Raw genomic sequence first — 13,893 nt, 5'->3', positions numbered from 1 at the left:
CTCCACCTCCTCCTCCTCCACCTCCTCCACCTCCTCCTCCTCCTCCTCCTCCTCCTCCTCCTCCTCCTTCTTCCTCCTCCTCCTCCTCCTCCTCACCACAGGAGTGAGCTGTTCCCTGGCCACAGCAGGGAGTCCAGGGAGAGGATGCTATGCCCTGTCCCGGATGGCACCGACATGGAGAACTCTTAGTCACAAAGTGATCCACGAGGAGCTTTATTTACAAATAAACGAAGGTAGACTTCCCTCACGTATTACAAAAGAAATATATGTACATATATATACACTGTGCATCTAGAAAGTTCCTCAGATGTAAGACTGCTCCTGGACTGGGGTGGGCGAACACAGGGGTGACCACTGGGCCGAGGGGCCAGGCTGCTCACGCTCCTCAGGTACCGGCAGACTCGGAGGAAATTTCGAAAGAAGAAACAGGGAGACATCCTGGAGGTCAGGAGTCAGGAGCAGGAACGGGAAGCTGCGGAGGCTCTTGCACCATGTAGGGCAGATGTTAGCCACGACGCCTCATCTTTCCTCACTGCTCCCCTTGAAGGCTCCTGGGGCTGGGCCCATCCCCAGCCCCCACTGCGGCCATGCCAAGCCCCTCAAAGTGCAGCAATGGCTTTAGCAGCCACCTGGCGGCCCAGGGGCAGGCTGAGGTCCGTGATGGCCAGAACTACTTTGGGGCTGGACATGGCTGACACCTTCACCAGTTCCGACACCTGCCACAGACAGACAGACGCTGCTTGCAGGACAGCTGGTGGCAGGTGTGCTGTCCCAGAGGAAAGAGGCCCCTCCCTGCAGCAAGGGCTGCCCAAGGCCCCAGCAACTGCGGGAGAGGGTGGTACCCCAGGGAGGGCGGTACTCACAGTGGTGAAGGGCAGGAACTGCAGGACACTGCCTCGGCCGCCCTGCTCCAGGCAGTCCACACACTCCTCCATGAACCACTGCACGAACTGGGTGTGAGGGCCGGCGGTTCGAGACCCCAGGATGGATGAGATGAGCAGGAACAGGTTGGCTGTGGAGAATGGGGGGAGAGCGACAGGAGGGCGTTTCCTGAGAGGGGGTGAAGTCAGGCTCTGGGAGAAGGTGGGACTGAAAAGGGAAAAGAAGGACGTGCTGAGGACGCCCCCAAAACGGGGCATCAGAGAGAAAATATAAAAGGCACTGGGGAGGGGAGAAAGGGGAACTAGACAGGAGCCTGGGGGCCAGGACAGCCAGCAACGAGGGGCATGAGGGGAAGGGAGGGGCACCGGGAGGCCCCAGGTTCAGCAGCAGGGTGGGGGACTCACCCAGGACTCGGTTCAGAGGGTCCCTCATGTTGACCGTGTGGAGCTGAGAGGCTGACAGGGAGCTGCTCATGGACCGGTCTGCTGTGGGGCCGAGCAGATGGAGTGCTGGGAAACAGCCTGCCGAGTGCAAAAGCAGTGCTCCCCGGGGATGCCCCCACGCAACTTTCGCCCAGCGGATGTAACTGGTATATGGAGAGCCCAGAGAAGACCCTGAGATCACGAGCACAGAGGGAGGCCGGGCACCATGGCTTACTCCTGTAATCCCAGCATTCTGGGAGGCTGAGGCAGGAGGATCGCTTGAGCCCAGGAGTTTGAGACCAGCCTTGGCAACTAGTGAGACCCCATCTCTACAAAAAACATAAAAATCAGCTGGGCGTGGTGCCAAAGCCTATAGTCCCAGCTCTTGGGGAGGCTGAGGCAGACTGCTTGAGCCTAGGAGAACAAGGCTGTAGTGAGCCAAGATGGTGCCACTGTACTCCAGCCTGAGCTACACAGCAAGCCCCTGTCTCAAAAAAACAGGCCGGGCACGGTGGCTCATGCCTGCAATCCCAGCACTTTGGGAGGCTACGGCAGGTGGATCACCTGAGGTCAGGAGTTTGAGACCAGCCTGACCCATATGGTGAAACCCCGTCTCTACTGAAAATACAAAAATTAGCCAGGCTAGGTGGCAGGCACCTGTAGTCCCAGCTACCCAGGAGGCTGAGGCAGGAAAATTGCTTAAGCCTAGGAGGCGGAGGCTGCAGTGAGCCGAGATCACGCCACTGCACTCCAGCCTGGACAAGAGAGAGAGACTCTAACTCAAAAAATAAAAAATAAAAAGGGCACAGAGGGGCCTCAGATACAGAGATCCCAATGGAGAAGAGAGAAAAACTAACGTGTAGTGAGCACACAGGGCCAGGGGCCCTTGGCATTTCCTCCTCACAACACGCCATTTATAGACGAGAAACCCAGACGGGGGCTGGCTCAGTCACTAGCTAAAGGTCACAGGGCTTGGAGGTGGCAGACCTAGCATCTTTCTTCTGATCAAGTGTTTAGTTGGTCCCATAGTCCCTAAAAGCCTTTAGAAAAACGTCCAAGCTCAGGATTAATCTCTAAAAACAGGAAAATTTAAATGCCACAGAAGGAGCCCTTGACAGGAAGCCTGGCAGGGAGGAGAGGACAGTGAGAAGGATAACCTCCAGGGAAGTAGCGGGGGGCGTGCCCTTTAGGCAGGAAGGTGGGGAGTAGCCCTAAGCCCCAGCCCGGGCCTCTCCGGGCATGTTTGGGGGAAGGAAGGAAGGTCAGAGCTGGTGAGTCAATGGTACAGGCTGTGCCTGAGGCAGTGAACTCACTTGGGTAGCTTGTCATCCCCTCAACCCTGGGGTAAGGAAGCGGGCAGGGGGTTGGGGTGGAACTATGGGCCAGGCTAGACCTGAGCAGAGGAGCTTTAACCCTCAGGGAGCGAGAACAGCAACGTCTTCTCCAGGGGCAGGACACAGAGCACCCCCTTGGGGGATAGAACAGCACAGGTCCCTGCCATACCCTCTCTGACCAGCTGCAAAGATGCCTCCAGCTGGGGCAGCGGCAGAGCGGCAGCATCAGGGAGTGAGCTCCCAGGAAAGGGAGCAGCGTGCCGCCGGCCCACACACTCACTGGGGCTCGAAAGGACATTGGCGTCATCCTCATTGGAGCTCAGCAGTCGCATCAACTTCGAAGGCTGCACGTCGTCCAGGGGGAAGAGGCTGATGTAATCCTAGAGGGTGTGAGAGTCCCTGTTATATAGCCCTAAATCCCTCAGTTTCCAGCTGTCAAGGAAAAGAGCTGGAGCTCCAATCTGAGTGAGGTCAGCACGGCCAGCAGGGTCTCAGCCCCTCTCTCCTCACCCCCTCCCACAATCCTACAGGACCCTCGTACCCACAGGCAGTCTGGGGCCACACGAGCCACCCGCAGATCCCTGACCAATCACACCACATCTGCTTCCCTCAGGAAGTGCTGAATCCTTAGGAAATGAACAAGTGAATGGAGGGGCCCTACCTCAATGTCTTCGCGGTGTCTTTTCTTCTGGCGGGTGGACGCCTGTCCCTTGTGGGAGGAGTAGGAACTGAGGGCACACCACACGGCCAGCCTGGCAAAGGGTTCCAGAAAAAGGGGGAGAGTGAGAGAGCCCCAGGGCTGTGTCTGACTGGGCTCTCCAAAGTCCCAGGGTGGTACCAAGCTCTGAAGAGAATCCTACTTGGCAAGAGCGGTGCCCGGGGGGTCCATGAGGCTGTGCCACTTGGAGGAGTCAGTGAGCAGGCCAGGCAGGATGTGGCCCAGCAGGACCAGGGTCACTTGCTGCATGTCCAGGCAGAAGATGGAGTAGAGTAGCTCCACCGCCCGCAGCGTGTGCTCCTTCCGCGTCTCCTTCAGCAGCTCCTGGTGCGTGGGAACGGGGGCAGTTTAGGAGCCAGGGGCCCAGGATCTGAGGCGCTGACACCCTGCCACTCCAGCATGGCTGTCCAGGAAGGCCCGCAGAGGGGCCCCAGGTGCTGCTGCACCCCTCAGGCCGGATCCCAGCCTCTGGCCAGAGCCCTCCAAGGAGGCAACCCCGAGGCGAGGCATCCCCAGGGGGCCATCCGGCTCACCGCAGCCTCTCAGGGAAGGCTGGCTGACCAGGCCAGGTATGGGGAACCAGGGCACGGGACCCACAACAGCCCACAGCCACTCCAGCCCAAGTACCTTAATCAGGTTGTTGCAGAACCAGTAGACACCGCCCATGTGCAGCAGGGTGTCGAAGATGTGGATGGAGCGGCTGTCCACCCAGCCCTTCTCCAGCACCTTGGCAAAGATGTCCGTCAGTACCTCCTTGATGGGCCGCTTGGGGGGCAGTAGGTTCCAGTAGGGCATCGTGTCCACCCCGGTGGAGGGAAACTTGATCTGCGTGGCTGTCTGCTGCAGCACATCCGCGCACATGCGCTCCAGGATGGAGTTCATGATCACCACCCTGGGGGGGGCCAAGAGGACCTGAGGCTCAGGTGCCACTGTGGGGCAGTGAGGGGAGGGGAGGTAAGGAAATACCCATGCCAGACTTTCCCCTGGACTTGGGTGACGGAAATCTCCCTCAGGAATTAACCCAGTTCTATGCTGGGGGAGGGGACACCCCAGGTGACCTGGCCGCAACCCTGCTCCTGGCAGGTCTCTCACCTGCAGTGCACAAAGCCTATAAACAGGGACTGGGCAGGGGCTTTCCTCCCCCTGGCCACTCCAGCCAGATATTCACATTTTTCTTCCCTCACTCTCCAACTTCCCCCATTCTCCAGGCCTGGGCCCTGCCAACTTGCTGCATAAATAAACACAATCACTTCCCCCTGGGCCACTTGGGGGTCCCCGCCCAGCCCTGGCCTCCTCCCAAAGAAAACAGTTCCTTCCAGGAGAGGGCCAAGGGCTGCCCCACAGGATTCTTCCCGGCCCCTGGTAGCTGGGCAGACAAAAGTGTATATCCAGGAATTTTCACAAGGAAAGAGGCTTCGGATATGAATACAGACCTGGCAGAGTGCTGGCTGTTCCTGGAATGCGGGGTGGCTCTGGGAAAGCTGCTATGACTTTTAGAGCCACTTTTCTCACCTGCACAATAGAGTCACAGACTTCCCTCTATCCCTTACCCAGATAGGACTTAGGAAGCTTAGAATGGATTACACCAGAACAAAAGCTCCCAGTAGGGCCGGGGGAGGAGGGGCGGAAATGAGAGAAGAAAGTAAAAAGAAGGAAGCAAGAGGAAGATGAGAGGTCCTTTTCCAGACCCTCCCAAACCTCATTCGGCTCAATGCTTTCCCTTCTCTCTATTAAGACATCTTCAGGGCCAGGCGTGGTGGCTCACGCCTGTAATCCTAGCACTTTGGGAGGCCGAGGTGGGTGGATCACCTGACGTCAGGAATCAAAACCAGCCTGGCCATCATGCTGAAACCCCATCTTAAAAATAAATAAATAAGGGCCAGGCGCAGTGGCTCAAGCCTGTAATCCCAGCACTTTGGGAGGCCAAGGCGGGTGGATCACGAGTTCAAGAGATCGAGACCATCCTGGTCAACACAGTGAAACCCCGTCTCTACTAAAAATACAAAAAAAGCCGGGCGCGGTGGCTCAAGCCTGTAATCCCAGCACTTTGGGAGGGCGAGGCGGGTGGATCACGAGGTCAAGAGATCGAGACCATCCTGGTCAACATGGTGAAACCCCGTCTCTACTGAAAATACAAAAAATCAGCTGGGCATGGTGGCGTGTGCCTGTAATCCCAGCTACTCAGGAGGTTGAGGCAGGAGAATTGCCTGAACCCAGGAGGCGGAGGTTGCGGTGAGCCGAGATCGCGCCATTGCACTCCAGCCTGGGTAACAAGAGCGAAACTCCGTCCCAAAAAATAAATAAATAAATAAATAAATAAATAGTTTAAAAATAAAAAAAAAAAAGACATCTTCAGGCTGGGCGTGGTGGCTCACTCCTGTAATCCCAGCACTTTGGAACGCTGAGGTGGGAGGATCACCTGAGGTCAGGAGTTCGAGACCAGCCCGGCCAACATGGCGAAACCCCATCTCTACTAAAAATACAAAAATTAGCTGGGCGTGGTGGTACACGACTGTAATCTCAGCTACTCGGGAGGCTAAGGCAGGAGAATTGCTTGAACCCAGGTGGCGGAGGTTGTGGTGAGCCGAGATCACACCACTGCACTCCTGCCTGGGCAACAGAACAAGACTCCATCTCTAAATAAATAAATAAATGACTTTCTCAACAGCTGCCTTGCGAGGCAACACCCAAAACATATTGGCTGGTGAACACCCATGATCTCAGCAGCACTATTCACTATACCCCAAGGGTGGAAAAAACTCAAGTGTCACAGAGAAGGGATCCTTAAGATGCGGTATTGCCACACAACAGAGGTTTTTATGTTTTTGTTTTTGTTTTGTTTTTTGAGACAGCATCTCACTCTATCACCCAGGCTGGCGTACAGCGGCGCGATCTCGGCTCACAGCAACCTCTGCCTCCCAAGTTCAAGCAATTCTCCTGTCTTAGCCTCCCAAGTAGCTGGTGAGATTAGAGGTGCCTGCCACCATGCCCAGCTAATTTTTGTATTTTTAGTAGAGAGGAGGTTTCACCATGTTGGCCACGCTGGTCTTGAACTCCTGACCTCAAGTGATCCACCCACCTCGGCCTTCCAAAGTCCTGGGATTACAGGCGTGAGCCACCACACCCAGCCCACAACAGAGTATTATTCAGCCTTAAGGAGGAAGGAAATTCTGTCACATGCTAGTACATGGATGAACTTTGAGGAAATCATGGTGAGTGAAGTCAGTTGGTCACAAAAAGTTAAGTACTGTATGATTCCAGTTAAATAAGGCATCTAAAAAGTAATCAAATTCAGCAGGTCTCGGTGAGTCATGCCTGCAATCCTAGCACTTTGGGAGTCCACAGTGAGAGGATCACTTGAGGCCAGGAGTTCAAGACCTAGCAAGATAGTAAGAACATGTTTCTATAAAAAATAGAAAAAATTAGCCAGGTGTGGGCCTGTAGTCCCAGCTACTCAGGAGGCTGAGGTGGGAGGATCATTTGAGCCCAGAGGTTTGAGGTTGCAGGAAGACTCACTCTGGTCTGGGTCTCAAAAAAAAAAAAAAAAATTATAAAGTAGTCAAATTCCTAGATGCAGAAAGTAAAACGGTAGTTACCAGGAGCTGGAGGGAGGAAAAAATGGGAAGTTGCTCAGTGGGTACAAAGTTTCAGAGATGCAAGAAGAAAGTTCTGGAGACTTGTTACAAAACAGTGTAAATATACTGAACACTACCGAACAGGACACTTAAACATGGTTAAGATGGCAAATCTTATGTGCTTTTATAATTAAAAACTGAAGAGCCAGGAGGGACAGGAAACTGTCCTAAAAGATAACTGGGAGTGGGGGATGGCCTGTAAAACCTACAGACACATTTCTAGTTCCTAGACAGTTACACAGCTTTGTTCTTTGGAGAGCTAGCTGTCTAGAACTTCAGAATCTGAGGGCAGGATCGTAGCTGTTTGGGATCTGCATTTCTGACACACAGCAGGTGCTGGCGTACAGAGATTTCTGCCATAGAGACACATTATGTGTTGGCCGAGTCAGGTGAGTGAACGCAGGAACAGGAAAGTGAGCGAGTGATCGAGCAGCGTGTTTGCAAAGGTCAGAAAAGAGAGGGGTGCTTGTTATTGGATGGACTTCTCACAACACACCTGCTGGGCCTGAGAAGGGAGGGCGGGTTACTGACCTTTCATTGTAGAACTGCAGGGTGTTCTCGCTAAACAGTGGTCCTGCCAGCTGGCGAATCATCTGCAGAGACTTCTCACGCTCATCTAGCCCCAGCATCCGGACATGGGCCACAAGCCAAGCCACCGCACACACCGCCAGACTGCATACCTTCCCTTTGATGTTATCAGTGATTTTCTAGAGGAGAGGAAAGGTGATGGGCACCATCTATCTCCCATTCCTGGGCCATCACCTTCTCAGCCTCTGTGGGCATCTAAGTGCAGCAGGTGGAGTCCCTAGCGACATTCCACACCTCTCTCCATGAGTTTGATTTTTCCCAGAGCTACCTGGGCCAGAGGGAGTGGCTAAGACTAGATTATACAAAAGATGAGTATCAAAACACAAGCTCCTTGGGCCAGGTGTGGTAACTCACACCCATATTCCCAGCACTTTGGGAGGCTGAGGCGGGCAGATCACAAGGTCAGGAGTTCAAGACCAGCCTGACCAACATGGTGAAACCCTGTTTCTACTAAAAATACAAAAATGAGCCAGTCGTAGTGACACACGCCTGTAGTCCCAGCTACTCAGGAGGCTGAGGTGGGAAAATCACTTGAACTCAGAAGTCAGAGGTTCTGTGAGCCAAGATCACTCCATTGCCATCCAGCCTGGCAACAAGGCAAGACTCAGTCTCAAAAAAACAAACACACACACAAACAAAAACACATGAGCTCCTGTAGTAAAGGTCTTCTAGCTCTTATGAAATATAACAAGCCATCACTGGCTGGCTCACGGGAGCAAAGGCTGCTGGGAAGGCGGGGCTACCTGGATGGACTCGAAGGCCAGGACCCCGTTCTCCCAGGCATTGAGGATTTCCAAGATGGCGGCTGAGATGCTGAGACAGGCCTCGTGCCACTTCATCTGCCTGTGGGTGTGCGTGGGAGAAGTCACCACAGGGGAGCCGGGGACAGGCTCAGGGAGGGAGTCTTGACCGCACCCTCACTGCCACCCTTGGAGTGGGCACCCGGGCCACTGACACCAGCTTCATCTCCGAGGAGTTGTTGAGCAGGGCCACCAGGGACTCCACTTTGGTGGAGTCGGGGCGGAAGCAGGGGTGGTCAGGGTTCAGGATCTTGCCCTCCTCGGGCATGCAGGTCTGCATCCAGGTCTCGAAGAAGGGCACCTCAGCTCCTGAGCGCGACTCGGACAGAATCACCTGGGAAAGGGAAAGAGGGGGCACCAGCCGAGTGGAGGGCGCGGCGCCTGCCAGCGCTAGACGTGGGGCTGCACTGTTTCCCGTCACGTTGCTGCTCCAGCCCAGCCTGAAGACTGGGGACAAACCGGTCCAACGGAGGCAGACGGGGGCTATGCTGCCACCTAGTGGTCAGTGTGCGCATGGGGCTGAAGGGGCCTCTGCAGACTCCAGCCCGGGTGGGCACTTGGTTTCTGAGGCCCACAAAACTAACTGGCTGAGAGGCTGTGGCGGGGCGGGTGGTGAGATGGGGAGAATTCCGGGTTACCTTCTTCCCCTGAGCCCCCGTCCCGGTCGCTCCCCTCTTTCTCACCTCCGAACCATAGGTCTGGGCCACGTGGCACAGCATGAGGAAGGAGATGTCAAACAGCAGGGCCCGGACGGAGGCCGGTTTGGCTGTGGAAGGACGGGACAGCTAAGCTACCAGGGAGAGCCCATGTCTGCGTGGACAGGGATCAGGATTTGTCTCTAGGAAGGTCAGGGACCACGTGGCTCCTTCAAAGCTCTGAGGCTCAGAATCCTTTTCTTGAGTCTCAGTTGGAACATCATCCCTTCCTTGAGACCAAAGGCACCCTCTTCCAGCATACCCAACCAAGTCATAAGGGGTGGGGGGAACAAGACACAGGGATGGTCTGGGAGGAATCCTTTTCCAGCATTACCCACTTTCAAGCTCCGTGGAAGCTTCCATCGGTCATGGCTCTGAGGAGGCAGCACAGCCTCCCCGCATTGAGCCCAGGTGCCCTCCTCCCTCCCGCACGCCCTCCTCCCTCCCACATTCTCCCTCCACATCCCTCCTCAGGCCCCACTAGGCCTGCAGATGAACAGGGCTGACTTACTGCTTTCTTCGCTGCCATAGGTTGTGAATTCATTCAAACTGAAAGGAATGGAGACAGGTTGCGTTGACCAGAGCATGAGCTGAGCAGTAGCTGGGCGCTGGTGGCTACACATGCTCAGAGAGTGGTCGCTAGTGTCTGAGTTACAGGTTAAACTTAAAATGAGACATGCTGCTACAGGAAAAGTATTACTACTGTGAGAAGATTTCCAAGGCCTAGAGAATGGCTCACTGAATGGAACAATGTTCTATATGTCAAATTCCAGGGCAACCAAAAAAGGCAACAGAATTTGAGAGCTGCTTATTAATAACTGGGCATACTCGGAATTCCTCCATGTCCAGTGTTCAACACCTCAACCTTTACCCTCATCTCTTTACCAAACACGTCCACTCCATCCTCAGCTGAAGAGAAAAGAACACTTAGGTGTGAGAACAGGCCCTTCCTACAAGATCTCCAGCCAGGGTGCTCTGCCTCGGCCCGTGGGTCTCTGGATGAGACCCAGCCCCAGGCACCTGACTCCTACCCTGCTACCTCCTGCCAACACACATGGCCTCCCCACACACCCTGGGGGTCAGGAGCTTGGCCTTCCTCACTTGATGAATTTCCGGGCGAAGGATTTCAGCTTTCCAGTGGCAGCAGCAGCAGCCAGCAGCAAGTCCAGACTCTTCCCGGATAGCATGTGGCCCAGGACGCCCAGCAGTCCCTCTGGGGACTTAGAGTGGTCTGCATCCATCGTCTGGAGACAGGACAGGAAATCAAGTCCTGAAGAACACTGAAGACCCCCCACCCAAGACACAGCCTAGCCACGTTTTCTCTCTTTCACAACCTGGAATGTAATCTACATCTTTCCGACTTCAATCTGGAAAATCGTTCCTAAAACTTATCCTTGCTCTCCAATCCATCCCCCTCGTCTACACTGGCATGAATGTGGTAAGTTGGGGTGGGCAAGGTCATGGCTGGGAACTTCTCGGTCATTTCCTTTTTTTTTTGAGATGGAGTCTCGCTCTATTGCCTAGGCTGGAGTGCAGCAGTGGTGCAATCTCAGCTCACCATAATCTCCACCTCCCGGGTTCAGCAATTCTCCTGCCTCAGCCTGCCAAGTAGCTGGAATTACAGGTATGCACCATCACACTAGGTGAATTTTGTGTTTTTAGTGGAGATGGAGTTTCACCACATTGGCCGGGCTGGTCTCAGACTCCTGACCTCAAGTGATCTTCCCACCTCAGCCTCCAAAATGTTGGAATTACAGGTGTGAGCCACCGTGCCCCACGCCTCTGTTGTTTCCACATGAGACGGCCTAAGAGAAAGTGCTTACTGCAGTGCCTGATGTACAAATGAAGCTCCCACAGGTATGTGTGCTTCAGTGTGTGTGTGTGCTTCAGTGTGTGTGTGTGCTTCAGTGTGTGTGTGCTTCAGTGTGTGTGTGTGCTTCAGTGTGTGTGTGTCCTTCAGTGTGTGTGTGTGCTTCAGTGTGTGTGTGTGCTTCAGTATTCAGTGATAGCTGCCCTTGCCGCCCCTTTCACTACCTCCAAAGCAACTATGTGTAAAAGCTAAAGGAAACAGAGGTCTGAGGCCTTTGTTTATTTATCTGCAAGCAGATAGAGCACTGGGAAGAGGAAAGACTGTGGTGACCAGGGAAGGGCATACTCACCTTGAGGATGTTTGTGACAGTGGGTTCCGCCCGGAGGATCAGCTGGATGTTGGGCTGGATGTTGGCATTCTCTCCCGATTTCTGCTGGGGTGCATGCTCCCGGTCTGCTTTTCTGTGGACGTCACCAGTTGTACAAGGAAGGGAAGAGGAATGGAGAGAAATTCTTGACACATTCCCTTGTTCAAGCCCAGAAGCAAATGCACAGAGGAAGTGGGACACACGCAAGAACCTCCGAGGTTGGGGTGAAGTTTATGGAAGCATAGTCAATATCGCAATCACTGATTTATCATTAGTATTTTTTTTTTTTTTGAGACAGTCTCACTCTGTCACCCAGGCTGGAGTACAGTGGAACAATCTCAGCTCACTGCAGCCTCTGCCTCCCAGGTTCAAGTGATTCTCGGGCTGCAGCCTCAGCCTCCCGAGTACTGGACACTCACAACGCCTGGCCACTTTTTGTATTTTTAGTAGAGACAGGGTTTCACCATGTTGGCCAGTCTGGTCTCAAACTCCTAACCTCAGGAGATCTGCCCACCTTGGCCTCCCAAGGTGCTGGGATTACAGGCATAAGCCACTGCACCTGGCAATTTATCATTAGTCTTTTTTTTTTTTTTTTTGTAACGGAATCTCGCTCTGCTGTCCAGGCTGGAATGCAGTGGTAAGATCTCAGTTCACCGCAACCTCCACCTCCTGGGTTCAAGTGATTCTCCTACCTCAACCTCCTGAGTAGCTGGGATTACAGGCCGCATCACCACGCCTTGCTAATTTTTCTATTTTTAGTAGAGACAGGGTTTTACCTGACCTTGTGATCCGCCTGCCTCAGCCTCCCAAAGTGCTGGGATTAAAGGCATGAGCCACCCCGCCCAGCCCATCATTAATCTTAAATGCTCTGAAAGCAGATTTAAGATTAAAAGAAGATTCAGGATTTTTATTTTATTTTTTTTAAGAAAAGGTCTCACTCTGTTGCCCAGGCTGGAGTGCAATGGTGCAATCTCAGCTCACTGCAACCTCCGCCTCCTGGGTTCAAGCGATGCTCATGCCTCAGCCTCCCAATAGCTGGGATTACAGGTGCACACCACATGCCCAGCTGATTTTTGTATTTTTAGTAGAGATGGGGTTTTGCCATGTTGGTAAGGCTGGTCTTGAACTCCTGGCCTCCAAGTAATCCACCCACCTCCGGCCTAGGATTTTTACTTTTATCACAAAGATGGGTATGAGTTAAAGAGCAGTGACTAAGAGTGTAAAACTCTGGTATGAAGACACCGGTGCCTTCTTTTCCTTCCTGTTCCCTGTACCCCGAGGCATGATCCCAGTCACTTGCAGCCCACACTTTAGACAGAAGGTTGAAAGGCACCCAGCAGCCCCATCGTAATAAGAAAGAGGTCAAGGGGCTCTTGGGGTAGCCCAGGTGCACTCACACTTACCGCTTAGTCATAAGGTTGTTCACGCTGGCCTCAGACAGAAGCCCCTGCTTGCCACATTCTTGGAGCAGGAAGTTTGTACAGTCACAGCTGTGAGGGAGAAAGATGCTGAGGGAACTGTGCACCTGGCTGGGATGGTGGGGGGCAGAGGGAGCAGTAGGTCCCTGAGCATCCTCCTCCCTCTTTCAGGATGAAGAAAACCTGGAGTGCCTGAGGGGCAGTAGAGGGGCTCTGGGGACTGGGCAACTATGGGCTGCTGCTTCCTGCCCCTGCCAAGGGGAGTGAACAAGGAGACAGAGTCCCCTGAGGCTTCTCGGGCACAGATCCGGTAAGAGCCCAGGACGCCTTCCAGTAGGGCAGGGGTGAGCAGGGGAACTCATACTTGCAGCGCTGGTCAGCTTTGTCCAACAAGGGTGTGAGCTTCAGCAGGAACTCGAAAGCACAGTTGACATCCTCAGTGAAGTCCTAAAAAGAGACAGAAGTGTCTACCTGGTTTCCAGGTCCTCTGCTTCTCCCTCAGCCCGCAGTGCAGGCTCACAAGGACACGCTGCCGGATACACAGCCTGTAAGTAGGCCCTGCCCACCGCTGGCTCTCAGCGACTGGATGGGGAGAAGTACGCGGCATCACAGTACCACCCGGCCCTTATCATCTCAGGCAACCTTGACTGCTGGAGGCATGATGAGCTGCCTAGCTCAACCTGAGCTGCCTAGCTGCCTTCTGCCTGCAGCCTGAGTGTATGCTGTGGGTGCACGCAAACGCTGAAGCAAACGCACACACACTGAAGCACACACACACTCTGAAGCAGGTGCACATGCTGAAGCACACACAAACTGAAGCACACACACACACTGAAGCACACACACACACTGAAGCATACTCATGCTGAAGCAGGTGCACACACTGAAGCACGCACACAACTGAAGCACACACACACACTGAAGCACATACACACACTGAAGCACACACACACACTGAAGCATACTCATGCTGAAGCAGGTGCACACACTGAAGCATGCACACACACTGAAGCACACACACACACACTGAAGCATACTCATGCTGAAGCAGGCGCACACACAAGCGCACACACACACTGAAGCGCGCACACACACACTGAAGCACACACACACACTGAAGCACACACACATACTGAAGTGCACACACACTGAAGCGCACACACACTGAAGCACACAAACACACTGAAGCGCACACAAACTGAAGCACGCACACACACTGAAGCA

The 13,893-nt window shown here is 54.0% G+C and overlaps 1 protein-coding gene and 1 non-coding gene across 19 annotated transcripts in view; both read right to left on the bottom strand.

Annotated features, from left to right (window-relative positions):
- Window positions 1-189: 189 nt before the first annotated feature.
- The window catches only part of MED24 (mediator complex subunit 24), a 38,501-nt gene continuing 24,797 nt past the window's right edge, over window positions 190-13,893 (bottom strand). For 13 of the 18 annotated variants that reach the window (XM_032279781.1, XM_032279779.1, XM_032279780.1 and 10 more), the window contains 16 exons: window positions 13,034-13,116; window positions 12,655-12,741; window positions 11,234-11,345; window positions 10,176-10,318; window positions 9,586-9,623; window positions 9,063-9,145; window positions 8,535-8,713; window positions 8,323-8,422; window positions 7,523-7,698; window positions 3,984-4,248; window positions 3,499-3,680; window positions 3,300-3,390; window positions 2,919-3,018; window positions 1,287-1,367; window positions 864-1,012; window positions 190-716 (listed from right to left, as the gene is read on the bottom strand). In XM_032279781.1, coding sequence (XP_032135672.1) covers window positions 600-716; window positions 864-1,012; window positions 1,287-1,367; window positions 2,919-3,018; window positions 3,300-3,390; window positions 3,499-3,680; window positions 3,984-4,248; window positions 7,523-7,698; window positions 8,323-8,422; window positions 8,535-8,713; window positions 9,063-9,145; window positions 9,586-9,623; window positions 10,176-10,318; window positions 11,234-11,345; window positions 12,655-12,741; window positions 13,034-13,116 — 1,986 coding nt within the window. In that variant the 3' untranslated portion in view covers window positions 190-599. Of the gene's footprint in view, window positions 717-863; window positions 1,013-1,285; window positions 1,368-2,291; window positions 2,378-2,918; window positions 3,019-3,299; window positions 3,391-3,498; window positions 3,681-3,983; window positions 4,249-7,522; window positions 7,699-8,322; window positions 8,423-8,534; window positions 8,714-9,062; window positions 9,146-9,585; window positions 9,624-10,175; window positions 10,319-11,233; window positions 11,346-12,654; window positions 12,742-13,033; window positions 13,117-13,893 lie in introns of those variants that run through there. The other 5 variants (XM_032279775.1, XR_004269538.1, XR_004269537.1 and 2 more) reach the window with 5 other exon arrangements.
- LOC116553589 lies at window positions 9,211-9,314 on the bottom strand. The gene has a single exon (XR_004269822.1). It is a non-coding gene; the product is annotated as a small nucleolar RNA SNORD124 (small nucleolar RNA).

The sequence above is a fragment of the Sapajus apella genome, unplaced genomic scaffold (genome assembly GCF_009761245.1).
Source record: "Sapajus apella isolate SASKATOON/1434 unplaced genomic scaffold, GSC_monkey_1.0 scaffold12, whole genome shotgun sequence".
Taxonomy (NCBI): Eukaryota; Metazoa; Chordata; class Mammalia; order Primates; family Cebidae; genus Sapajus; species Sapajus apella.
Note: the sequence above shows the minus strand (reverse complement) of the source record. Positions and strands in the feature narration are given on the sequence as shown.